The sequence below is a fragment of the Papilio xuthus genome, unplaced genomic scaffold (assembly GCF_000836235.2).
Source record: "Papilio xuthus unplaced genomic scaffold, Pxut_1.1 DF825928.1, whole genome shotgun sequence".
Taxonomy (NCBI): domain Eukaryota; kingdom Metazoa; phylum Arthropoda; class Insecta; order Lepidoptera; family Papilionidae; genus Papilio; species Papilio xuthus.
The window spans coordinates 4,430,647-4,458,536 of record NW_013532721.1 but is presented as its reverse complement, the minus strand read 5'-3'; the positions used below and the strand labels follow the sequence as shown (position 1 = coordinate 4,458,536).

The following is a 27,890-nucleotide window of genomic DNA, read 5'->3' as shown; positions in this document are numbered from 1 at the left end:
GATCAAGTGTAAAATAAAAATGTATATTTGAACTCTGATCTGTTCTAAAGCCTGAAGAAATATAACATCTAAAATCAAGTTTGCAATGTACAGTCAGCTTCATAAATATGAAGACATTTACAAACCTTTAGAAACTTGTATAGGCGTTCTGTTTCAGAAATAATTATATACATATTCGTCGATAGCATGTATTTATCGAAAATATAGAGACGGATAGATATTTTTGAAATCAAATGCATATACAAGTTCTTGAAGTTTTATAAATATTTTTTTTTGTTTATATCAGAAGGCGGCAAACGAGCGAGCGGCCACCTGAAATCGCTAAAATAGCGAAGTGACCGTTGCCCATAGACATACGCAATTACATATGCGTTGCCTACCTTTAATCGACGGAGGAGAGGATACACAGAAAGAAAATATTTTCCCTTTCCATGCATCCTCTCATCCGGAAAGTTCACTTCCACTTCCCATCCTTTCCTTATAAGAAAAGGGTGGGAAGGGAAAGAGGACTAAATTTCTTCCACTTCACTCCTGTTTTCCGTGTGGTGGTGGTATTTCACCGGGCGAACCTGGCCAATTTGTCCGAAGATGTTAAAGCGGGTTCTACCACTTTTTGTAATAATTAGTATTTGTAGTAATGTACCCATATTTATGCAGCTGACTGTACAAGATGTATTGAAAATCATTATAAAAGCTAGTGTACTATTGGTATAAGAGTTGACACGTCGGACAGAAGAACTATGCTAGGATCGGGTTTGTACTGTCCGTTGATTGACAGATGGTACATTAAGTTAAAGCTGTACAAAAACGATGTCTCGCTCTTATCCCAACATGCCAACTTAAATGTATATTGTAATAATGTAGGTTTGCTGGGATTTTATTCTGACGTGTGTGGATTTGCGCGGAACAAGCAATGTAATCAGGGAACTTATTATTTTCTCACCATTCTTTATGACGTCATCCCAGTTTGATCCCGTAACACGTACCCTTTGTCACTTCGCTTACACATTATTTAAATTGCTGAGAATTGTTTTCTTTGCCGACTTTAAATAATATTAAAGGGTTATTGTTGGCGTATGACGTCACATGATGTTTTGCTGCACATTAAAGTTGCAGATGTAGTGGTGCTAAGCTAAAAAAAGCCTATTATAGATATTTTTTTGTTCAGTCAATGTTCAGATTATCATCGCATAAATAAACAATTCTAATAGAATTCAGTAAGGGAAAGGCTTCCATGGTCGGCAATATATTCCACTATAGACCTCCTTTAACCTGAAAGTCTCTCAACTTATCTTAGATGTTAACCATAAAAACGATCATTATTCAAGTTATTTTGAATCTTATTAGCAAGTAAGAAGGTTGCTTTTGTGATTTTGTTGTGATAAATGGCTAGGGAGGCTAGTTACATTCGGTTCAGTCGTCCGATGTCTGCGATAGGATCAGGGGCAGGCTGTTTTGTTTCGTTATTTCGTCACGAGTCATCTTACAGATGAGCGACACACCGTCTACGTTAGCATCAATGTACCATTCAATAGACTGAAGAAAATAAAATCCTATTATTTGATTGAATAAAAATGAAATGGACTTTTAGATATATCTAGATATTACAGATGTTTTGTTAAGATATATTGTAAAAGATTTTCAGAGTGTCTGTTTAAAATAGTTATATATTTTTTATAAATAGTTGTCATGGTAACTAGTAAATAAACATTATCGAAAGTTTAATTTATAGTATAAAAACAAAGCCATTTCCAGTGGAGACCAAGTAAACATTTCGTTACAGAATTTAAAATGTATACAGAATATATCGAATGACGGACCAATTTTCACAGCAACGTTTCCCAATGCGCGCTATCCATTTCTGATGCAAGCATAATCAGCTTAACTCTGTTCAGATGAAAAAAAGGTAATGGACTGAAAAGATGAGTGTACATCGCGTCCGGTTGAATTTCGGACTCAATGACGTAGAAGCCTCGCCTTTATTGAATAATTCACTTTTAAAGGGAATCCTTTGGGATTCCCTTTAAAAGTGAATTAAAAAAAATGCTTGTATACTTTGATACAAGCATTTTTTTAAAGTCACTATATGTTAAAGGTAAAATTTTCAATATTCCTTACGCTTTTATGGTTTTATAAAGGTTTGTATTGCTGTTAACACGTCCAATGCTACTATAACTTTTATGAACTAGAATGAATCCGCAGGTCAAATCGGTAGCAGTGAATGTGATAACCGTTTGGCAACTAACAATTCTTCAAAGTAAACCTTTGTTAAATTTACTCGTCACAAAATCTTCGCACTTATTATAAACTGGCTGCCGCCTGCGTCTGTCACAGCGCGTAATTTAAAAAAAAAACTTATTTAGTAGCCTATCTGTTCTTCCAGACTAGGTTTTACATCTATGCTAAATTTCAGCGAGATCCATACAGCCGTTCTTGAGATAACTCCAAGCAAATATCCATCGATCCATCCAAATATTCGCATTTATAATATTAGTAATAAGATATGGTATGAATTTTATGCTTACGTAATCTCACTAAATACAAATATGAGAGTGGGATTAAACAACTTCGATATACATAACTTTATGTACCTAATTATTTTATGTATTATACTATGTAGTAATTTAATGCTGGTGTAAAACAGTCGGCTAATTGTCGTTGTGAGGCAGATAATTAGGAATTATTGTCCTCGTTCCGTACAAACGGGATAGTTAACTAATTTATTTGTGCCCTATTTAGAAACAAGATTCTATCACATTAAAAATCAGCGCAATTAAAATATATTTTACATATACAACAAGCTGGGAATTAAATTATTTAATCCGTAGTTTTAAAACACGACAATTTTTTTTGTTTGAGTATCTTTGACAGAATGATTAAAAGAAAGGCAAATATACGCAATAACGTAACATTGTATGGAAATAATGAAAAAATTATCATTAATTATTTGTCTTCTATATATGTAACTCTTCCAGTCACTAAGAATTACTTACTTACTCCGCTGGCGCATCGACCCAAAGTGGGTCTGCCGACGCTGGTGGGTGAGCCGAATATCATCGGAGAAGCAAAAGCTCAAAGACTCCGATGGCTGGGCCACCTCATGAGGATGGGGGAAGATCGAAAGGTCAAAGCAGCACTAAGAATTACGAAATTATAATTTTATAAGTTATTTCGAGTCTGATATATTCTTAATAATTCCAAGCTTATCCTAGCGCTGATATTTCTTGAATACTTTAGAAGTTGACTTTAAAATCGCGTCAAAATATCGTTCACTTAACGATGTTTTCGTGAACTTTTGAGAGCTTAAATAAAAATCAATGATGCATACATCGCCTGCAGCTCAGGTTGTTACAAACTTCTCGTTACCGAAGATAACAATTTAATCGATAGTTGAATGTACTCTGTTAGAATATAAACACAACAAGGGTTTGAAGAATTCAGTTTCTATCAGAGATCATAGTGTGAAATCGTTTTAAATAAAAAGTGTCTCGATGAACACGATACTAACGATTCTGATCAAAGAGTTTGAATTTCTAATGTCCATTCTACAATTTATTTATTTTAATCTCTTTATTCATAGTAGTAGTAGAGCGTCGGTGGCTTAATGGTCAAGCACTTGACTTGCAATCTGCAGGTCCTGGGTTCGAATTCCGCCATGTACCAATGTGTTTTTCGATTTCCGATTTACATATGTACATTTATCCGACGTTCTTACGGTGAAGGAAAACATCGTGATGCAAACTGCACGTATCTGAGAATAAATTCAAAGATACGTGTGAAGTCGACCAACCCGCACTTGGCCAGCGTGGTTGACTATGGCCTAATCACCCTGACCTTAGGGTAGGCTCCGAGCCCCAGGGTGGGGACGTGTAATGAGCTGATGATGATGATGATGATGATTCATAGTTTTAGACATTATTAGTGAGAATCATTTGGTGCGAATGGCGCGCTTTTATTACCAAGTCGAGTGTCAGAATGATTAGTGAGGGGACATAAACTTTGACATTTTAATAAGGCGAGTGTTGCGCCTGTATACCGGCACAGTGTCAGATTTTCTTCCTAACAGTTGAAAAAAAATGAAATATAAAATGGCAAAGTCGCACATAGATCTTAATAAACAAGACAAACTGATAGAGCGAGTGAATCGGGTCAAGAAAACAAGGTGAGCTCATTAAAACTTTATCAAAATGCGCATTACGTATGAAGTCGAGAGCGGGTTAGAGATGGTAGCGGGGTGAAGGGGGGCGTGAGGGGAGGGGATCGGTGCACACAGCGGCAATAACTCAAGTCATTCTCTCAACTCCTATAGCCCATTTTTCATGCTACAACATTTTATCTGCGAAGTCGCGCGGCGCCGACTTGAGTGGACTTTTGACTTTTGCCTTACGCTCTTTTTAACAATACCACTTTTTTGTGCAGATTGATCTATTAAGTACTTATTGGTATTGGATTGAAGAAATTATAATGTTCTTCATATTAATCTTATATATAAAATTCTCGTGTGACAATTTTCGTTCCCATACTCCTCCGAAACGGCTTGACCGATTCTCATGAAATTTTGTGAGTATATTGAGTAGGTCTGAGAATCGGCCAACATCTATTTTTAATCCCGCGCGGACGGAGTCGCACGCGACAGCTAGTTCAATATAGATTCTTTGCTGTGAGTTGTTTATTAGATGTCTTTTATCATTAAGCTCTTATACCTACGAAAGAAACATGAAAGTAAGCATCTATCATCATGTAACAAAATACGCGCAGTGTAACGCGGCCTCGAAATTTCTCTTTCGATCTTCGGTTATTTAACAAGTTTCAAAGCCAAAAACAGTAACAGTTAAAATAAATAAAAGAATGTCAGCAGTCAGAAAGTTCCTTGTTAAAGTTATGCGAAGGGATATTATTTTACTTAATTTATTATATTTCCGTTGGAAGTTTGACAATTCACATGTGACGTAATAATACGTCCCCATTCGATAACAGGTATTCGGCTCGATCCGCAAGATAACATCTCAAATTGGCGGAATGATTTACTGCGCGTTGTTTGCTGAGCTTTGATTTGTTTCCCCCATCGTAAATTTGTGAATTTGATGCTTGATATCCCTCGGATTTCTGTTCATCGAAGCAAATCCGAGTGATGCAACTGAATCAAAACATTCCAGTTCTCTCGGATCGCAAAATCGAGTGTAACCAAAGAGTTAATCGCGTGATTCGGTTCCTTTTACAATAAATACTGGCTGAAATTAAAAAGAGATTTTCGTAGGCCATATATCAATACGGACCTGGAAAAATATTCTGATTTTGGTATAGAGAATCAAAAATACTTAAACGTAAATATTCTCCTTATTATTATTATTACATCTTTGACTATTGAATTTCAACATTAATCGAAAATGATAAAAAATATTGCAACTTACTTTTAGCAGAGTAATAAATTTAATGAAAATTTGATAAGTTATTTAAAATAGTGGATTAATACGTAAATGAAATGCAAACAAATTTATCTTAAAAACATTGAATCCAATAGCATTTATATTGGCATTATACGGCTTGTACAATCATCGATAGTATTATTGTCGTACGCTTAAAAATTGGAGCGGGAACGTTAAGAATATTCCCCCTGCATTTAAACAACAGGCAATGAGATAGCGTCAGTTGCAATCGGCTCGCTCGGGGCGTTTCAGGTGTTCGAAATTACCCGAAAACATCGCGAATTCCAGTCGAAATTGTAAGCGAAACTCGTCGAGATAACACCCCGATGCGAGTTTTGTGAAGCGTCTGGGAATTGTTCGAACGCTGTTGTATTACACGAAATAAACTGTATGTCAACAAATGGAATTGTGGAAAGCGAGCGATTTTACTCAATATAGGAAGATTTGAAATGTTTTCGGTTTGCGATTTGACAATAGGTTTTGTTTATGTGAGGACAAAGCGTATGTTTCGATTTAACTTGCATTCTTAAATAGAAATATCAAAAGGTGTTTTCAAAACTAAAGTATGATAAATGAAACGAACGAAAGAAAGAAATGTGTGCAAGGACTTAGCTTAATAAATATCCGTTTTCTTTGTCTTCACCTTTAGAGTAAGGGCGATATAAAATGAGATAAATTAACTACAAAAATTTGTGTTTACTCCACTGGCGCAATGACCCAAAGTGGGATTACCACTGCTTGAAAATATTGCAGGACATTCGTGTTTAATTCATAGCAATAAAATCCTATGTTGGTAGATAAAAAGGTAAGATTGAGTATTTTTCCATCTGACTTATGTAAGTTAACATCAATTTTAGGAGCGATGCCAAACATTCACCGTTCCAGCAGTTACTTGGCTGACATGACAGAGTTCCAGACCTTACTAACACTAGGTTAACCACATTTATATTAAGTATTTGGAGTTCTATTGACCCTATTAAAGTATAATATATTTTTAATTTTTTTTTAAACTTTCTTCCCTAATGATGATCCTTCGGTAGATGGGATGGGACAAACATGGGACACGATTTGAAATGAAAGTACCTTACTAAGTAGCCTATGAGCTCTTTTCCAATCTGTCGATCTCTGTGTCAATTTCCATTCAGATCCTTTCAGTGATTGTTATCGTGGTGTTGATATGTTATTGTACTGTTTTATTTGACAATAGAAATAATCATTAACGTATAGAAATGAATCGTTTGTAAACTTTGTATATTTTTTGATTATTTTCGAAAGTTTCTATAACAAACTGATCTTTCCTTTGTATATGAAGAATTTTATTTAATTTTTGTACACGAATTCACAAATATAATGAAGTTTAATATAATTTAATAGAGTCAAGTATTATTCAAACTTTACTCAAAGAACTTATATGGAAGTTTGTTTAAATACAAAGAACAGTTTAATAACTCGATTGTTTGTTAACATTCTGTTTGGTTACGTAAAATAATATTTCGTTCTGATTATATTTTAAAGACGACTTTATTGATGTGAAACATAAAATAATTTTATACTTCAAACGAGAATTAGGAGAAAAGATCTGAAGTTTAATTTTTCGTTTTAGAACCGATTACACTCAGAGTCCGTTTGTGGTCGTTCAATCAGATGATTGTGTTCTCTTATCTCGGAAGCTTTTAATCTTCCCAATAAAAGTTGAAGATGATTTCAGATAAAAATTTTAAAGCTTCAATATTTCAAATATCACTTCATTTCTGTTCAATTTAAACTACACATTGCTTTAACTTGATCATATTAGAAAGTACGTAATAGTTTTTTTTAAAGTAAAAAAGGTCACTTAAATTCGCCAAAATAGCGAAGTAATCGTTGCCCATAGTCATCAATAGTAAACCAATAGAAAGAGTATATTTTCTTCTTCTATACACCCCCTATCAAAACCGTATTTCCTCGCCCGTACTTTTCTTATAAGAAAATGGCGGGAAGAGAAAGAGGACCTAAAATTAGACCTCAGGCACACTCATCAGTCGAAACGCGGAATGAAACCTCTCTTATGTCTGTTGATAAATTAATGGTTACATTTTCAGTTATGATAAAAGTTTATTGCAGTAAAATACATATTCCGACAAAATAACTTATATTTATTCGCGATTCCATGCAATAACTCTTTCTTAGTAACAATTCATTTGTCAGAAACATAAATTACAATGTCCAAATTATCTGATTCGTGTTCCCTTATCGTTAGGTTTCGTAAACTTTCGCATCGAATATTTGTAACATAACATTTTATTTGTTTCCCTTTGATGTAACGAGAAAAGATTCAAGAAGAATATGTTTTGAATTCGCTTTATTTTTTATTAAAGATATGTCATATTCCTTGTTACTTTTTAATTTCTTTGATAGAAGAAACGAAAAACGTATTTAAGGCTCGGAGGACTTTTAACAAAAAAGTATTTATTTTCTCTATGTAGCGGCTTTTTTTATATTATGAGGTGGCAAACGAGCAAGCACCTGGATTCGCCGAAATAGTGAAACGACCGCTTCCGAGGGGTTTCACAGAAACATAATATTTTCCTTTTCTATGCGCTCTCCTGCCTCAAATTCATTTCTCCGTTCCCATGCTTTTCTTATAAGTCAAGGGTCTGAAGGAAAAGAAGAGTATTAAGCCATCGAAACCACACGCATTAGACGAATCGCGGCATTGCTTCCAACTTACGCCTGTTTTCTGTGTAGTCGTGGCATTGCAATGGGTCAGCCAATTCGTCCACAAGATGTTGTTGGCGACTACTACTGTTACTTAATTTAGTATAACTCGATATAGTTGTGTCCTTATTTCGATGTATAAAATATCAATAAAGCTATTAGAAGAATTTATTTTATTACAATCTGCGTAAGTAACTGTAAATTATTTACAGTGTAATATTAATAAAAACCCTACTAAAAGCAGTATATACGAACCAATAAATAACAATGTAATTCTATCGTAATGTATATAACAGTATATCGTGCTTGGGAGATGTAAAGTGAATGATTGGCCAAACTACTTACGAAGGGATCCCGCGAGTTACGCTCTACCGATCGATCAACCGCTTTTAATCTTATTATGTACATTATTTTTTATATACTACATAAATTCTTCTATAATAAAGTAGAACATGCATGTGATATGTTAAGTTAGAAAAATTACGAATACGTTGCCAGTAAATGTAATGATAAAAAAGACAAGGAAGGAATAAAGTTCGTAAAATTCACTCTTCAGTTTTTTCTACTTTAGGTTTTGAAAGTTGTTTAGTCTGTACCTACAATCGAACAAACACTGTCGTTTTAATAACTTATAAATAGTTTAAAGAATTTTACTAAATAAATGCATATGTTTGGATGGATGTTTGTTAGAAGGTATCTTCAGAGCGGGTAATTGGATCTGACTGAAATTTTATATAGATATAGAACATAGTCTGAAACAACACATAGGCTTATTAAGTTTTTTTTTTAATTCAGCTGGAGTCACGAGCTAGTTTAGATCAGAAATTAAGTTTTATTATAGTTGTATATTGTACAGATGTTAGTGTTTGAGCTCAAGACATTATTGGGGTCACTTTGATGTGTGAGGGTTCACGCAGGATATGTCATTTATCATCATAAACGTCTTGCTCATATTGTCACCTTACCTTTTCGAATAAAGATAAAATAAACGAATAAATACTTGATCGACTTATAGATCGATTATATTTATTTAATCACAAGCTGTCGCCTTCAAATCCATTTTCGGAATGAAAAAAAAACGTAATTAGTAGCCTATTTTCTACGCTATGCCAAATTTCAAACAGATCTACGCAGCCCTTCTAGATATACTTTTTAACGAACATTCATCCATCCACCCAAATATTTCCATTAATAATATTAGTAAGAAGTAAGATAAGATAATATTCCTTTGGGATATATTTCAATGCCATTACCAAGTGATACATTATAAGAAATTTAGTGAGTAACAATATAGTCTTTGGAATTCGTTCCCATTTATCGGACCGGTACATTATTCGGTCGATCAATCTTCGCGAATCAATTGAAAAATGTCGTTGCGGTTAGCGGACCTATTTAATTAACTTTTCCGGGGCATTATGACCGGTTTACAGCCAGCATTGTGTAGACACAATATCGCTTGGTTTATTGTCGATGGATCGCGACGCTTTGTCGAGTGCCAGATTGAGCACTTGATACCTCGCATCCGAGTGAATGCTGACTCGCGGTTCGCTAATGAAACTCAATCGTAATGAATGGAAATATTTTTTTAAGTTGAACAATTGAACGAGTGAACGAAGCTTAAACTAATAGCCGAATAGTTTCTTGGCAGCTTCGCTGAACTTGAAACGTTGAGCGCCGATGCTCGGGAGTTTTTTTTTGTTTCTGGTCATGTCGTGCGGAAAGTTTTGCTCAAAGCAATCGCTTGGAAGAACATTTGTTTCAAATAGTAGTAATTTTGTCGCGTGCCAACCGATTTTTCACCTTAAATAAAAAGAAACTTTAAGAGTAAACTCTATGAAGAAATCAACGTAACTGAGTAGAAAAATGTAAGCAAATTATTACAAAATAGTGTTATTTCGGTTTTGATAAGGAAAATGAGAGAGATGGATATATTAAACAGATGTTGGGACAGTGGTTACTTGCATACTATTTACAACCTGATAAATATAAGACGCTTATTTTAATTCTGTACAAAATAAAAAGGTTGGTAAAGGAACAATATTACTGTTATGATATTTTATTTTCTTCAATAATATAAGATTAACTTAATCAAAAGATGTACATACATATCTTACTAATAATACAAATGCGAAAGTTGAAATGTATGGATGAACATTTGTTAAAAGGTATTTCCAGAACGGCTGCACAAATCTCGCTGAAATTTGGAAGATATGTAGAACATAGTCTGGATGAACGCATAGGCTACTAATTAAGTTTGTTTTAATACCGCGCGTAGTACCGCGGGCGTCAGCTAGTTATGAATGTCAGTTGTCCGGTTCGGGAACGTCGCCAAGAATGTAGAATATTTTTTATTTATAACGAAATTATTATATTTTTTATATTGTAGGGTCGCGGCTAGTTTTGCTACGTCACAGGAGCCATTGATCATTCACGGGTTCGCGCCTCAACACATTGCCGCGCCTAAATAAATCACCAAAGAAAAAAACTTGTTTTTCTCCCCTACCTGAAGCTTTTCTTTTTATGTCACATTTTCTTTTCTTTTCCCTCGTGTTTTATGTGTCTTTTGATAAAAAGATACGATTTAGTTAGAAAGATTATATTACGTCCAAATTATTAGGAATTTTAGTTAAGAAGTACCAAGTTTACGGTTTAAATTAATATTTTATATGTAAAGTATATCGTCATCCCTGTTTTATCTTATCATTATCTTTGAAATCACAGTTAACAATATGTTTTATATGGAGTTTTTAGTCTAAAAAACGGTTTGTAAAACTTATTTAAGGCGTAAGTGACGTACTGCTATCGCGGTTAGTTTTGGCAGAAAATATGTAAAACCTACATGGGAATAGAAAAAGCCATAAAAGAAAAAAAAACATGACATGACAGCTAAAGTGCGAACATAGTGATACATTTTTGACATTAACAGGAGGGCGCTAGTAAGCTATGATAATTTAATTTCACTTATGCCCATCGGGTCAGATATCCTTGACGAACTATACAGCATGATAAGGATATTTTGACATTGAAAGAGGAGCCATCGAAAGTTCAATGACCTGAATTTGTCAAAAATTTACAGTAAAGTACAAACTTCAAAATGAAAATATTTATGAAACGTATTTTATTTTCAAATTTAGATATTTATATTTTAAAATCCCTCAGTCAAAGCATGGAATGTATTAAAAAGACTCACAGTTTGTCAGATAACTATAGCAACATCCCAGTACGTTACTATCATTAAAATAAAAATAACGTTGGAAAAAAACCAAAGTCCCGCGACATTTTTGTTGACGTTACGTAAGCTGGCATTCATTCCGTACAAAGCCTTCCCGACACCGACTCACAAAAGACTTGTTACCGTTAAAAACTAACAACGGCCAAGTTTTTATGCAAACAATTATATTTATGTTGTTAAATAATTCATATAAAATTACTTTAATATCAAAATTAAATAAAAATATTCATAGAATTTGTCTTTCAAAAATATAAGTGCATTCTTAGTAAAGATTCATTAAAAACACACCACCCTTTTGACAACCTAATTCTTTGACCTTAATCTTACTAGTATTATATAATAAATGCAAATGTTTGGATGGATGTTTGTTTGATGGTGTCTCGCGAACAGCTGTATGTATCGCGCTGAAATTTGGCACATATGTAGAACATAGTAACACATACGCTAATAATTAAGTTTTGTTCTAGTACCTCACCGACGGAGTTGAACTACAGCTAGTTGTTAAATAACTTTAACTGCAGTAATAATTAGTATTTTTAATACATATGTATATTGTTACAAATTATAATTTAGTATATTATGTAAAGGATAATAGATGACGGGTACAATAAAGATGTTTAGTACAATACGGCCTATCCTTACCCTAGACCCTTTGGCAACCCTCTAAGATTGTTTCTTTTGTTACAGGTGCCCGTTACAATCGTCTCTTATCTACGATGATGCGTTTAAACTCTATCCTTTAACGTATATAGGATAACAGACCGAGACATGATACGAAATAGCCGATATATAAAAAGTGATTGAATAAAATGTGCGAGTGATTTGGAGACGAAAAACTGTTTGAACAATGGGGACAGTGAGTGCAAATGTGTTTAGGAAAGTGGTCGCTGTTGTGCTGCTGTTATGGATCGATGGTGAGTATGAATTATATTCACTACTCTATGCGTATTCATCATACTCATCATAATTTTCATTCGTTTATTCATCATCATCATCATTATCATCGCCAGACAATTGACTCCCAATGACGGACGTAACTGTCTTGTTAGTATCGCCGTTTACCTTACGCAAAACTACATATGTTGCTACGTATACACATTGAATCTTTTGGCTCCAAAAATGTTCCATATCTCCCGAGCCAAAAGAGCGCATTAGCCGAATATTTTTAAATAAATAGTAATTAAATATTTAATCCATTTTAATATAAAAAGAGTGTAAACATTAATATATCAAAAAAATGTTTTTCCAAAACCCAAGCTTAAAATTAATTAGTTAAATCATTTAAAGATTTGGGCACATTGATTAACGAGCCTCCCTTAATTGCGGCTAAAGTAACCAAAATTAAAATTAATTCCACCCTTCCCATAACACAGAGTCGTAATTTAATCGAATATTCCTTTCCAAGAACAGACATAGCAGTTTTAATTAAGGAATAAAACAGATGAGAAAAAAAATATCTTCCTCAATTCGCAATAAATTAACTGGTTTCTTAATCCAGGATGCTGGGCTTTTAGTTGATTAACTTTTCAACTGACTCTGGAGACTCTCCAAGGATATAAATCATTTATAAAACAATTAAGACTAATGTTTGATAAAATACCTCGTTCAGATCTTCCTCTTAACATAACTATCTAATTAGTTTTAATCAAAGAAGACGAATACACCTCTTGGGAGATTAAATATTCGCTTAGTTTACTTATAACTTTGAGTATAATTTAAAAACTAAAATAGATTTTAGACGTCACTTTGTTCATAGTCATGTTACTATTCAAGCATTTTTTTTGGAAACTTGTGCAAATTAGTATATCATATGACTAACAGTCGCGACTCCGTCCACGCGGAATTAAAAAAAAATAGTAGCCTATGTGTTCTTCCAGACTATGTTCTACATCTATGTCAAATTTCAGCAAGATCAATGAAGCTGTTATGAAGATACTGTCTGAAAAGCATCCACCTGTACATTCGCATCTATATATATAAAAGAAAGTCGTGTTAGTTATACTATTTATAACTCAAGAACAGCTTTACCGATATGGCTGAAAATTGGTGAGGAGGTAGCTTTGAGCCAGGAGACGGACATAGGATACTATTTATTCTTTTTTTGCGAATGTTTAGATGGACGTTATGTGGATGGATGGATGGACTAATTAAGTTAGCGCGATGATAGGAGTCGCGGGCGACAGCTATTTTATAATATTAGTTAAAATTGTGTGTTTGTGCAAACTAAATATAGCGAATAACAACTAAAATCGTTGCGGATCATCGAAACCCAAAAACGATATTTGGAATATCAGATTCAGATGTTTGAAATAAGGTTTATAAAACAATATATTTACCGCTCGGCTTGTCGAGCTGCGAGATAGTAACGGTAACAAATTGTGAGATGCACCTGCCCACAGCGCACGTCTTCTGTGACTATTTTAAATTGAATGTAACCGATTTATTTATTCCCAGTACAGGTTTACTGAATTTCATGAGATGCTTCATAAATAGTACGACGAAAGAAAATAAACAAGGTAACCTATTAATGTTAATAAAGTAAGATAAATTTACTTTATTTAACATTCCTATCAGTTAAACTTAAACCAACTATTTCTATTTTTGACATATGATGATGGGGACTATTTTCCTTATTTCCTTGCCCTAATTATAGTCTTTTTTTGGTTTTATATCATAATGTGGCAAACGAGCGAGCGGCCACCCGAAATCGCTGAAATAGCGAAGTGACTGTTGCCCATAGACATACACAATAGCATATGCGTTGCCTACCTTTAATCGACGGAGGAGAGGATGCACAGAAAGAAAATATCTTCCCTTTCCTTGCATCCTCTCATCCGGAAAGTCCACTTCCACTTCCCATCCTTTCCTTAAAAATAAAAGGATGGGAAGGGAAAGAGGACTAAATTAGGCCTCCGGGACGCACACTCATCAGACGAAACGCGGAATTACTTCCACTTCACGCATGTCTTCTGTGTGGTCATGGTATTTCACCGGGAAGGGCCGGGCCGATTCGTGCGAAGATGTTAAAGTGGGCTCTACCACTGTACCACATAGTCTCTTCTATTTTGTTCTGTACTCAACCTTCCCTCTTAGTGTTCCAACATTCAAAACTTAATTATATTAATGTATTGTTATGTTTGCCTAGTATAGATTAAAAAAAACCTAAAAAACGTTCACAAAAATTATTATACGTACTTGAAAATAGATAAACTAGAAATAATTATATCAACATGTTAATCAAAAGCAATAGAAGAAAATCAACCAAGTTCGGGAAAAAGATATCACTCACATACGTTCGATATGATTATACGTACGCCGTGTCTGCAAATCCAATAATTCGTTATATTGAAGAAACTTTCTTTCTTGCAAAGTTGCCGTATCGAAATGATTTCCTTTGACCCGGCCCGACCTGTTATTGATATTCCTGAAGATTTGTAGTTTGTCTTACTTCCATTCATCATGAGGCAAACTTCGTGTGATCTTAATTGCGTGATTTTAAAATTCATAATAATTTTCTGTTCATTGTTTGATTAACGGAAGATTTGAATACACATACTCGTATATACCAACAACATCTGTTGTACGAATAGGCCAGCCTGTGGCGACCAACCAAAAGACAAACCTTACGTGGAAGAAATTCAGCGTTTTGTCTGATGAGTGTGCATTCCGGAGGCATAATTTTGATCGTCTTCCCCTTCCCAGCCTTTTCTTATAATGAAGACAGGGCGCATAGGAAGGGGAAATATTCTCTGACGTCTCCTCTTCTATTTATTCTGTTGATTAAAGATAGGCGACGCATCCTCAAATACGGAATTTTGGTGAATTTACATGGCCCCTTGTTCTTTTATCAACTTGTACTTATAAAAAAATCTGTACGATTTGTTTCCGAGGAACTTTAACTATAACATGGATTTCTTTGGTGATAAAGTTTTATAAAGCGTTTAACCATTGTTAGTAAACATATTGAATACTAAAACATTTAAGCCCAAAAATTCATTGCCATAAAAGCTATAAGGGCCGGAACAGTGTCGTTATAGGAAACAATTGGCCCCATAATTTACGTCGCCGCAACAAAGCGTGTATGGGTCACGGCGTATAGCTATTTGCATGTATCATTTTCTAGTTTAGTCAGCGCCCTCTATTGTGTCAATATTATGTAGATACTTACGGAACAATACACTTTTTATTCATATATTCTTTCTTTATATTCTTTGTTATTTTTATTTTCGCAACTCATTTTATGTACACCTAAATATTCATTTGAATAGAGAAGATATTAAGGAAATGTTTAAATTGCCAGTAAATATATTTGAATTAACAACGTGACTATTACGTACGAAGTTTATCACAAACGATGTATTGGTCCGTTTAGAATAATCTAAATCAGATTTAGTCAATCGAATGGACCGCAACTGACGCTGCTATCTGCACTGATGTATCTAACACAGTGTCTATATCGGCCTTTAGCAGTCCGGAACAAACGTATTGCTTCCATACACGTCCATACAATCAATATAATCCTAGATTGATATATACCCAGACACATTGGTATTGACAATCAGTAGACGTAGATTGTTAACCCTTAATAAGATGGTGTCCTATGTGACGAACAACTAATAAAAAAAATCTACTAAACTATTTTAGAGAAAATCACGTAAGTATGACTTTACTATTATAAAAAAAAAAACAGTTTTTTTTTCTACAAAAAATTTCGTCGAATTAAGGGTTAATCTGTTGTTGCAATAAAATCTAATAATGGACCAATCTTCTGTTTGAATAACTGATTGTGAACAACTTTATTCTACAAATTAACTAGTTATTTTGTAAATTGATCTCTTATGATTGTGTTCTCAATCTATGCCTGAAATGAACTTTGTGATGAACTTGACGTATCACTTCATTCACCAAAATTCTTATTCTAGTTTTGCGTATTTTACAAATTTAATTTTAACCGTTTTTGTGGCAAGATTTCTTTATTGAAGAAAAGCAAGAAACAAAGTAAAAAAAAAACTAAGTTAAAAATTATTTTATAGTGATCGTATCTTTCTATACAGTTGTATGTATGGCATACTATACAAAATGAACATAAGGGTTACTTATCTTAATTAGATATATTAATTTTCATAATAATATTAGTCTATATAATTTAAACAGTATATATAAAAATAAAAACACACTGACATGATCAAACATAAATAAATAGTAGCTAAAGGCCTGAGCAATAATCCGATATATTTTCTCCACGTAAAATCGTATTTCTGTGAGCGATGTAACGGTTATGTTGTGAAATACGTCTGTCTATAAGGAGGTAGGAAAGTGGGGACGCAGTAACATAACATTTGTTACGTACAAATGTTTCTCTTATTACGCAAACAGAAAGAATACGAAAATACTTATTTCAGGTTTACCGGTGACATGGTTTACTCGTTTTTATAAATGCTTAGAATATATAGCTATAATTATATTTAAGTATCTAATATGTTTATTAGATTTTCAGAAGTTTAACTTTATAACATATTGGTAAAATGAGTTGGTGCGTTTTTTCCTTTGACTACTTTACGTCTTTTCTTTTCCGTGTATTTATTGTGATATATCCGTGGATTTTGTTTTTTAGGATGTTATTGTTATTGACGTAGATTATAAAAAAAAACCATGTTCTATGTACTTGATTAGATTCCTATAATTACTCTCCTGTACTGTTACTTCTCTTAAGTCTCAACGCTTTTTTCATCCACGTTTTTTTTCTTTTGCTATCATTGTAGTAACTTCTTTCTTAGTATTGTTATCATCCTGTTATCAAAGTATATATTTGAAGTTGATATGTTAATATATCTGTATAGACTTACTTTTCTACAAAAATCAACTTACCATTCTATAAAATAAATTGGAAAGCGTTACCACTGGTGATATAAGGCGTAGAGCGCTTAATTCTATTAATATTCCCTCAGCGACATCATTGCTTGATAGATTGTCCATGACCGTGCGAATTTCCAATGAATATTCGTGTTGCTAGGGGGAATTATTTCACTGAATTTATTTGTAATAAGTGCTTTAATGTTTCGCATCACAAACTTCCGCACTCAGAATTATGTGGCCATTATGAGAGTTATTTATTTATTTAGTAGTAAAGATTAAGTATAAGAAAACTACACTAAAATACTGTTTAATTAACCATTAAAGTTTCTAAATAAGGCAATAAGTTAAATCTCTGAACTAGAAAAATACAAACCTCCTTTCTCTACAGACTCCTTTTTTAACAGTAATTCTTTTATTATAATTTATCGTATAACAAATATCAAAGCAGTTACGTTACTTAATTATAAGACGTTAGTAAATCACGTATTTATTTCTTTCAAAAGAACCAAGCGAGGTTCCAAGAAATCGGACTAACCTAAAGAATTTCATTCTCTGCTCCCGCCGTATGAATTCGGAACACGTCAAATGTAAATAGAATGAATATGTTGAGGAAAAAATTAACTTTATTATGTCGTACCGGAGACATTTAACGATGTGAAATTATTTCTCTCTCTTGTTTGCTCTTAATAAATTTTATTAACAACTCCTGTGTTTTCTGAAAAAATACTGGGATATTCGTTCATGCTTTTTAAATGGCTGTTCCTTTTAAATCACTGTATAATACAGTTTAGTAGTGGTAGACGTCAGCAATATGAGCACGAACGTGCCGGCTCAATTGGTGCAATACCACGACCATACAGAAGACAGGTGTGAAATTAAAGCAATTTCGCATTTCGTCTCATGAGTGTGCGTGCTAGAGGCCTTATTTTAATCCTCTAACCATTCCCATCCTTTTTTATAAGGCAAGAATAGGAAGTGAAAGTGGAGTGGACGAAGAAGGGGAATATTGTAAGGGTTACCCCTTGTTGCAATTGGAGATGTTTATGGGCAGCGGTCGCTTCGCTATTTTGGCAAATTGACATGAACGCTTGCTCACTGGCTATCTTATAATAAAAAAAATAATAATAATTTTATTCTAGAACATTTAGAGATGAACATAATTTTGAATAGAACCATATTCTCACTAATAAGTGATACTGGATTTAGCAATTTCTCTGTTTTTTTGAACTCTGTAAATAAATCGGTATTAAAATTTGCTTTTAATATACAAGCCCTGTGTTACTGAGATTAATCTACTTATGGTATAAAATATTAAAAGGTTTTTTACATTAATCCTCTTAATGATATTATGTTGTTTATTTTTTATCATAATACGAATATTGATTTTAGACAAATAAAAGTAATATTGTTGTTAATTAATTAAAATATTAAAAGTAATAGAAAACAGAAGCAAACAGTTATTAAGACTTTGTCACCACAAAAACAATGAAAAATAGAATGAAAAAGAAATAGGGGACGACCAAGAATAACATTTATGTAGCAGATAAAGAGAAAGTAAATATTATGTCATATGACAAAGTAAAAGTAGTAAGTATTTGCTGCCAGTATCTTCGGGACCTTGCCTAAAGGGACTTTTAATAACATATTTTAGTGAATTATTCGTTTTTTTTTTAAATATTTTATTGTATATCTTAGATTTAAGACTATATGTAATTATAGAAATAAGGATGTATAATAAACTCAATAGGTAAAAGATAATGGCACAAGAAAGGGAAGACTACAAATTGATTCACGAACAACGACCCTATAATTCTTAATTTTCCATTTAACTTATAATACAAACGAATCAATTGAAGATGTCGAATAATGTAATTTAAATTGAAATTAGATTAGGCAATGTCTGACAAGTACTAACTTAGTAGATGGAGTCATCTACACGGTAGCTAATTAGGCGACGACGACGTATGATAATCAGTGTGTACAAGCAATGTACATACATAGGTGATCTCGACTTAGACAAATGTCTTGCTTGAAATATTCAGGCAATGAAATTGTCAAGGAGATGAATGTCTATGTGTATACGCTGAAACCGCTTTATTAGAATAAAGACAGCTTAAAGGCAATAATGTTCTGAATATGTTTTAGTATTTGTATACAGGGTGTCCCAAAAGGTTACGTACATAGGAAGGGGGATGATAGGGGTGGTCACAAGGGTCACCAGAAAAATTAAATAAAAATTCCACTCTGCGTATTAAAAAAAATAAATGGCATTTTTTAAAAATTTAAAAATTTTACACCTTCTGGGGCAGACAGACAACAGCACGTAAATACATGTGTACTAAATACGACATTTGTTTAATAAATGAAATCTATGTCTTTCACTATTATTATTCTTCTTCTAGTGCCTCTTCAGTCTTGAAGGTTGGCCGCTAACTTGGATTAACTAATCATTATTAATTTTCATTTATAATTAAATTAGTTTAATTTTATAACTGTTTTTAGAGCAATGTTCATAATATTTGTACTAAACTAGAATACGTAACATGCAAAGCTACTTTAAGCATACTTGTAAAGCAGTAGAGTATGTCGAAATATTTTGATCCGCATTGTGATGTATGAGAATAATTCCCCCATTGTTCGCTAGTTACGAACTGCGCCATATTATTTATTCCGTAGCCGTAATTTATCTTCAGTAAATCAAAGTCAACTGAAATGAGGTTTTCATTTCTAATATACCGCGTAAGCTTTTGCTTGCAACATGCTGGATTTTATGTGCCTGTTTATTTGATGTTGTTCTAAGTTAGAGTGTTATATTTTAAGAATTTTGTATCAGCGCCATTGGTTCAGAGGTTAAAAACATGACATGTAATCTGCAGGTCATGGGTTCAGATCTCACCATGTACCAAGTTTTTCGAATTTCAATTTGCCGAATTGATGAAGGAAAACATCGTGATGCAACCTGATACATCAGCAAAGACATTTCTAAGACATGTGTTGATTCCCCGGGATACAAAGGCGGTGACGCGGCTCGCCTGACACGTTTTGTCTCCCCAAATTGTGAAAAGTGGATTGCTGACGTTTGTTTCGCCCGGCCAAATGTAGGTCTGTGGTTTCTGCCTACATCTCTGGTTTTCAGGCGTGAGTTGTGAATTTAAAAAAAGTTTCGAACATAAAAATAACGAGTGTATTCTTGAGTATATAATAAGCTAACTTGACTAACAGAGAGTTCGTATTTACGTAATGGTCTAACACAAAAAATTAAGCGATACTAAGCACCTTTATTATCATGCTGGTGCATAAAACAGCTAAAAAATCTTTACCCTCAAATAGTGAAACTTATGTATCCAATGTTTTTCATCTTGTCTTTTTTTATTGCCTGGAAACATTTTATAGTTAGTGACAAGTGTCAGTTATATAGAGCATGTATCTATTGCGTTCCCGCACAACACAACTTTGATAACTCATCCAAACTAACGCGAGCTCCGAACACAACCATGTTTCGAGGTCCCGGTAACTTTTTTTATTTTACTCCACAAACAACCTTTGTGTCCGGATAAAGTGCATTAGTGAATCTGCATTTTGCGGCCGTCAGGAGATACAGTCATGACGCTTTCGGTTTTTAAACCACTTATAAATAAAAGTTGGATTTCAATTAGCTATTAAAATGCGAGTACAAATATTTTTTATTGCTTGTTTTTCTAAAGCAAGGCATTCAGAGATTGTTTTTGGAACTAAGTCTACCTGCAAAGATTGCATGCATATTTAAGTAAATACCAACCGGCTAAAAGCTCTACAAACAGCAGCCATTTCTATGCCCAAGCTGAGGTTCCCAACGGAACTCCTAAGCTAAGCAAATCTTACAATAGTTTAGGCTTTAACATTCTATCACTTCAAATAGTTAAATAAAAGTCTCAAGATTCCTAAGGATGTAACTAGAACAAGAATCATTTGGAATTTAGTTTCCTTTAAACAATACTAAGTTATACTGGAGTACGTATCTTATATAATTTTATTATAAACATCAGCAAAATGTGATACAAAAGAGAAAATTGTGCATTACTGCAGAGGCTTTGATTATTCATCCAAACTAAAACGTGGATACGCAAACGCTCGGCCGTGCAGCATAACAAGGTTCGCAGACCTCATCTTATTTTTATTATACAAAAGAGATTTAGAGAATATTTTAATAAAAAAACAATATTCTATTTTCAACTTCACTACAGTAAAAAAATAAGCTATTAATTAAATCGGCTTATAGCGCTAAGGCCGCCCTTGCTATGTAAATTAATTAGTCATGTTTTTTTATATTGTAATAGCATTAATAGTTCATAAATAAAATAAATAAATGTTTGCTCATTTCAATGCGCCTGTACAATTTAATATAACCGATGTCAAAAATAACATTGCTGAGATATTGCTATTTTATTTTATCAGTTATTTTGTAAAAATTCTGGAAAAATCTCTAATAAATATTTTGTGTGATGTCTGATAAGATAATCACTTACCTTTGATACCGCGAAAACAGAACAATGTTACCTATTTGTACCAACTAAGAGTTTTAGTCACATTGTTCGGAATTAGATCTGTAATAACATAATTCTTCGAAGATATTTGCAGGTCGTCGTAAGAACGTCGGATAAATGTACATATGTAAATCGAACACATTGGTGCATTTCGGGATTCGAACCAAGAACCTCCAGATTACAAGCCAAGAGCTTAACCCTTAAGCCCGATGCTCATATGCACACAGAGATATATTTGACAAAATTGACCTTGGCCCTTGGTAACAGTATACTATCTGCATCTGGCAATATTTCAAAGGCGCTGGTCTCGGAAGCAATTTGCACTAGATTTATAGCGACCATAGATGCCTTTAGGAACGATCAAAGTGTGCACTAACATACTTCGAGAGATATATTTTAAGTTAACTGGCCAAGTAAATTGAAATTGATCGATAAAACCATTGAAAACAGCTTATTTTGAGTAAAATACTACGAGTATTGTAAGCAATAACTGTTTACAACTGTATGTAGAATTAGTGACAGATCTATAACTAGTTTACACATAAATAGTCTTACTAAAATTATAAATGTTTGGATAGATGGATGATTGTTTGAAGGTATCTCCAGAACGCCATCATGGATGTCATAGAAATATGGCATAGATGTAGAACATAGTCTGAAAGAAAACATAGGCTTATAAATAAGTTTTATCAATCCCGCGCGGACGGAGTCGCGGGCGATAGCTAGTATTTTATGTATTTGAAATGATTTTTGTCGTAATGACGATCATCTTCTTGATGACCGGCAATGCATCTGCTGTTCCTTTGATATTGCAGATATCCAAACAAAACACTATTCGGCAAAGTTCTTTATACTGAACTTAGTTAACACGGTACGCGTTGCAATTAAACACCCGCTTAACGCAAATAAGGGCACAATTAATTAGGTTATCCGTTTACCCGGAGATCGCAGTTTCATTTTATCCGGGCTACGAATAACATTAAGTTTTCATTTTTCTTTTTTATCTACAAGCTTTTATTCGTTGTCCCAAGAAGCACAAATATAAGGAGTTTTTTTTATTAGCATCACTGTTATCACCGTTTGATAATTTGTTTGGAAAACAAGTTCAGATTGTTTGTGGTTGTAATATTTTTTGCTTATTTGGCTTAGGTTTAGGGATTGTAGGCATATTAATATTTTGTGGTAGTGTTTTAGTAGTAGTCCCTATCTGCCCACCTTTGGGGACTTCCATGATTTGAAACGAAATATAGACTATTTCAAATGCTTAAAGAATTGATACGTTGATTGTATATAATCTTACTAATATTATAAATGTGACATTTGGCATACATAGAACATAGTCTGGAAGAACACATAGGTTACTAAGTATGTTATTTTTTTTTTAATTCTGTGCGGACGGATTCGCGGGCGACAGCTAGTATAATAATATGAAAGTAATCTTTATCAATTCACGTCAACGTTTCCATAATTAAGTTTAGAGAGGCGAGCGGAGTAACAACCGGCGATTCCTTCTGCGTTCATCTGGGCGCTTGATAAATGAGAGAGAAAATTGATTTTGTTCGTAGTCCGAGCGCAGTACCTTGTGATTACAAGCACTATCTAACTTCATATTCAATTTATAAAGGCGCAGGATCTTAGACTACTTTTTATATGAAAGAAAGTTTTCTTCGCTTTTTTCCTGCTTTATTAGCTGGTAACTTCTACGGACTTAATAGTGTCCACAACTTTTATATCTTACTAATATTATAAATCGGAAAGTTTTGATGGATGGATGGATATTTAAGAAGGTATCTCCAACACGGCTCACCGGATCTCGCTGAAATTTGGCATAGATATAGAACATAGTCTAGAAGAAATCATATGCTACTTATTAAATGTTTTTTTTATTTTCATGATAACGAATTCGCGGACAAAAGCTAGTCAGGGATATGAATAAAACTTTTTCGTACTACATTACACACATCTAAAAGGGTGTATTAAAAACAATTGCTTTCTACTGATGAAAGAATCGTGCTAAAATATTGCTATCTCTTTTTCATAGAGCTAATAAAAGAGATGACTATATTACGTATTACATTTTTGGAATAATATCATCTTAAAACATTTATAATGAAATCCGTGGAACTTTACCGCGGCATTATGTTTAAAATACACAGAATCTATTTACGCAAAATATTATTTCCATATTCCATTTATAGTGAATTGGGATCGCTCGACACAGTTGTACGAAACAATTGCCCTATAATTTATGTCCCCACAACAAAGGCTGGGTACATACTTACGTCTATATCACTTTCTGTATTCAGCAAAATATTAGACATGTTTCCGTTCCTAGTCCGATTTTTTATAGTTTTACTAGCGGACCCGACAGACGTTGTCCTGTCTACACGTCTTTAATTTGAATAAATTAATATGAAGTTAATATTTGATGAAAATTGTGAATCTAAACCATTCCCAGATCCCCTTGAACACACACAAAAATTTCATCAAAATCGGTCCAGTCGTTTGAGAGAAGTTCAGTGGCATACACACTCACAGAAGAATTATATATATAAAGATTATCATTTGTATTTTTACTCTGTGACATTTACTATGGTTATAAAATGTCGTTCAATTTTACGATGTAAAGTTCAAGCATAGATTTGACATAAAGAGACTTTATTTTGTATTATGAGTTAGTGACTGTGTTTATGTATTTTTTATGAATAATGTCAACAAACCAGTTCATATCGAATGCTGTGAGATTATTGTTAATGCGTACGGATTCAACATTTGTTACTATGAATCTTAACTAATCTTCTATACCTAATGTATACCTAATTAAAAAAAATGAGTAGCCTATGTTCTTCCAGACTGTGTTCTACATTTACGCGAATTTTCATAAAGATCCGTTGAGACGTTCCGGAGATAACTTCAAACAAACATTCATCCATCCATCTATCTAAACGTTCGCATTTATAATATTAGTAAGATAGTAAGATTATCCTTCATCGCAAGCTTAAGGGTCGTCATACACGGACTGCGTATAGACGGTTGTCTTTTCCTGTAGTCCAAGTATGATTGCGCTAAAAAGACCACCGAAAGCTTGAAGTTTTCGGTATCAAAAGCCTGGGCGGCCCTTAAGATAATACAGTAATTCAGTATGCTTCTACTTTACCTTAGTATTAAAGACTTTACGAAACAATTTAGTGTGCAGCAGCCGTCTCTAACTCAGTTTATATGGTACGTGGCGAAATAACGAATTTCTGTACGTGAGGCAGCGTGACGTAAATTTAATTATCCCCCGCTAAGAGCAGAGCATTCATTTCTAGCGTGTGAAGTGTTACTTAAAATAATTCTTTATTGTGAATAGTACAAGACTTAGTAATCTAGGTGGCAAGCATTTGTTTTATTTTTATATATTAGACCCTCTTTTCACTAGCGATACTAACCTAGAAATACGTTTCATTAAATTATATTTGATTAAATTAAATTGTCTCTAACAAAAACAAATAACAGCCGTGTCAACTTAATGAATATTCAAATGGCTGCCAACATCACGGCACGACTGAATAATTGACAATGCTATTGGAAAACTATCGCAAACTGCTCTGACGTCACATAATGCACAAATAATGCGCAAATGATGCACAAATAATTCGCGCAACTGTCTATTATTCACGACAAATATTGTTTGAAAATTAACATCCCATTTTCGGTTTTGATGTCATGTTATAAATTGTAAACATTGAATCTATTTTACATAAACTATTAAAACATTGTAATGTAACATAAGCATTGGTAAGAGAGTAAAATTGTTTTTTTTTCATAAGGTGGCAAACGAGCGAGCGACCACCCGAAATCACTGAAATAGCGAAGTGACCGTTGCCCATAGACATACGCAATTGCAAATGCGTTGCCTACCATTAATCGATGGAGGAGATGTGCAGTAATAAAACATTTTCCCTTCCCATGCATCGTCTCATCCGGAATGTCCATTTCCACTTCCCATCCTTTCCTTATAAGAAATAGGGTGGGAAGGGGAAGAGGACTAAATTAGGCTTCCGGGACGCACACTATCAGACGAAATGCGGAATAACTTCCACTTCACGTCTGTCTTCAAATATTTCCAACGGTGTGTGATATCGAATATGCGATAGTTTGTGTTGGTGTCTGTTAGAAGATATCACTTGATCAGCTCAAGGGATCTTGATGAAATTTGTCACATATGTAAGACAAAGTCTGGAAGAACACGTAGGCTATTTATTTTTTAATTCAGCGCGGACGGAGTCTCGAGGGACAGCTAATAAAGATATAAACTGATGCCTGAGATTCTTTTACTCCTAGAATTTTCCCTTTTAAAGTCTTAATCCATTCATTCACATTCTCCTTCTATGCTAAAGTTAGCATCCCATTTTTTGGATAACAGATATTCAAGAATTTTTGAAACACTAGACAGTCGTCTCGTTTGATTTCTATGAAAAAAAACAAATAGTAATCTCGCAAGGTCAACGTCTCTGCTCGACTCTGGATAATATTTTGGTAAAAACAAACCCGAGGGTATCTTTGCTATCGTTGTGTGGACTTTAAATCAATTAGTTGCAAGAATATACTCAAGCCATAGATTTTTATTACTTCCTAAGAGGCCTTTTAGGATAACAAATATTTACGGTGGACCCAACCGGCGCGCAATGTTTTTACGTTACTGAAATTTTAATGGGCCATGAATGTACCAAATTGTATTAGATTTATTTTCTTTTTTTAATTTAGTTGTATTATTTCCGTTTAAAATATGCTACTTGATTGATACCTTACTAATATCGTATATGTAAATGTGTGTGTGTGTGTGTGTGTGTGGTGACCCCTTCTGTTATTGCAAATTCATTTCTATTTAGGGTAAATACAATCCGGGCCGCTTTTAGCATTCGGCGCCCTAGGCGACATTTGCGGCGCCCCTTTTTATGTCGGAGGAAAACTTCCAAGATAAGGTATCATAGAGGGCGCCGTCGGCGCCCCTTGATATTCAACGCTGGCGTTTAGGCGCCCCCTTATGCCAGGCGCCCTGGGCGGTTGCCCCACCTCGCCCTACACTAACACCGCTACTGAATACAATGTATCACGTTAATCTGTATTCAATAATGAACTATAGACATTAGGTAATTGGTTCAATGAACATTTCAATGATTGATATCAAAGCGATATGAAATCCAAACAATAATTAGTTTCACTGAATATTAAACATCATTTTGAATGTAAACAATTCGTAACACAAATAATAACGTAATAAATACCACTTTTAGTAGTTTAACAATTTTTATTAACAACCTAAGCTAGGATTTTTATTGATTGTAATTTGATCATACGTGTAATTTATATATATGACTAGCTGTGCCCGCGACTTCGTCCGCGTGAAATACTGTTTTTGCGCGGTACAAGACAGTACTTAAACATTGTAACATTACTTTATTTTTCTAAAATAAAAGATTTTTTGCCTTCCCCCTTCAAAATCAGTCCAGCCATTTCAGAGATAAGCCGGAACAAACAGACGGTCAGACAAAAATTGTAAAAAATGTTAATTTGGTGTATGTACAAATACATGTAGTAAAAAACAATTATTTCAATATTACGAACAGACACTCCAATTTTATTTATATGTGTAGATTTTTTTATTTTTAACCTAAGTCTTTAATAATCATCATAATTCCAGGTTAAAAATTTTCAGGCACTTATTGTGATATCCCCAGTTCCTTAAATATTTTTATTAAGAATAAAAGTCTTGATAAATTCTTAAGGTTGTCAGTAAAATTTTCAATTACTTATATCCTCACTCATCCGTGGCATTCGAAATTCTGACTGCTCATTAGAAAAAAATGCTTTTAAAACTCTGATTTCCCCAGCGTACGTTTAAGTTTCAGCAAAAAAAAAAATTAATTCTTCTCTTGACATTTGTAGCATTGTCAAAACAATTTCTTACTTTCCACAGCGAATGTCCATGACTAAGCGTAAAATATAAAACTGTCTATTTATAGTTGTTTCCCTAATTTATTATGTCTAACAAAAATTTTAGGTTAGGGAAAAAATTATTCATAATTTTTACTGAAATTGTCACCTTTTAATTATTACAAAATTTAATTAAACTAATATTATATCTAAGTAAAGCTTAAATATAAGCCAATT

The 27,890-nt window shown here is 33.6% G+C and overlaps 1 protein-coding gene across 1 annotated transcript in view; it reads left to right on the top strand.

Annotated features, from left to right (window-relative positions):
• The window catches only part of LOC106125193 (uncharacterized), a 152,318-nt gene that overhangs the window by 7,410 nt on the left and 117,018 nt on the right, over positions 1-27,890 (top strand). The window contains exon 2 of the mRNA XM_013322299.1: positions 12,043-12,269. Coding sequence (XP_013177753.1) covers positions 12,203-12,269 — 67 coding nt within the window. The 5' untranslated portion in view covers positions 12,043-12,202. The remainder of the gene's footprint in view (positions 1-12,042; positions 12,270-27,890) is intronic.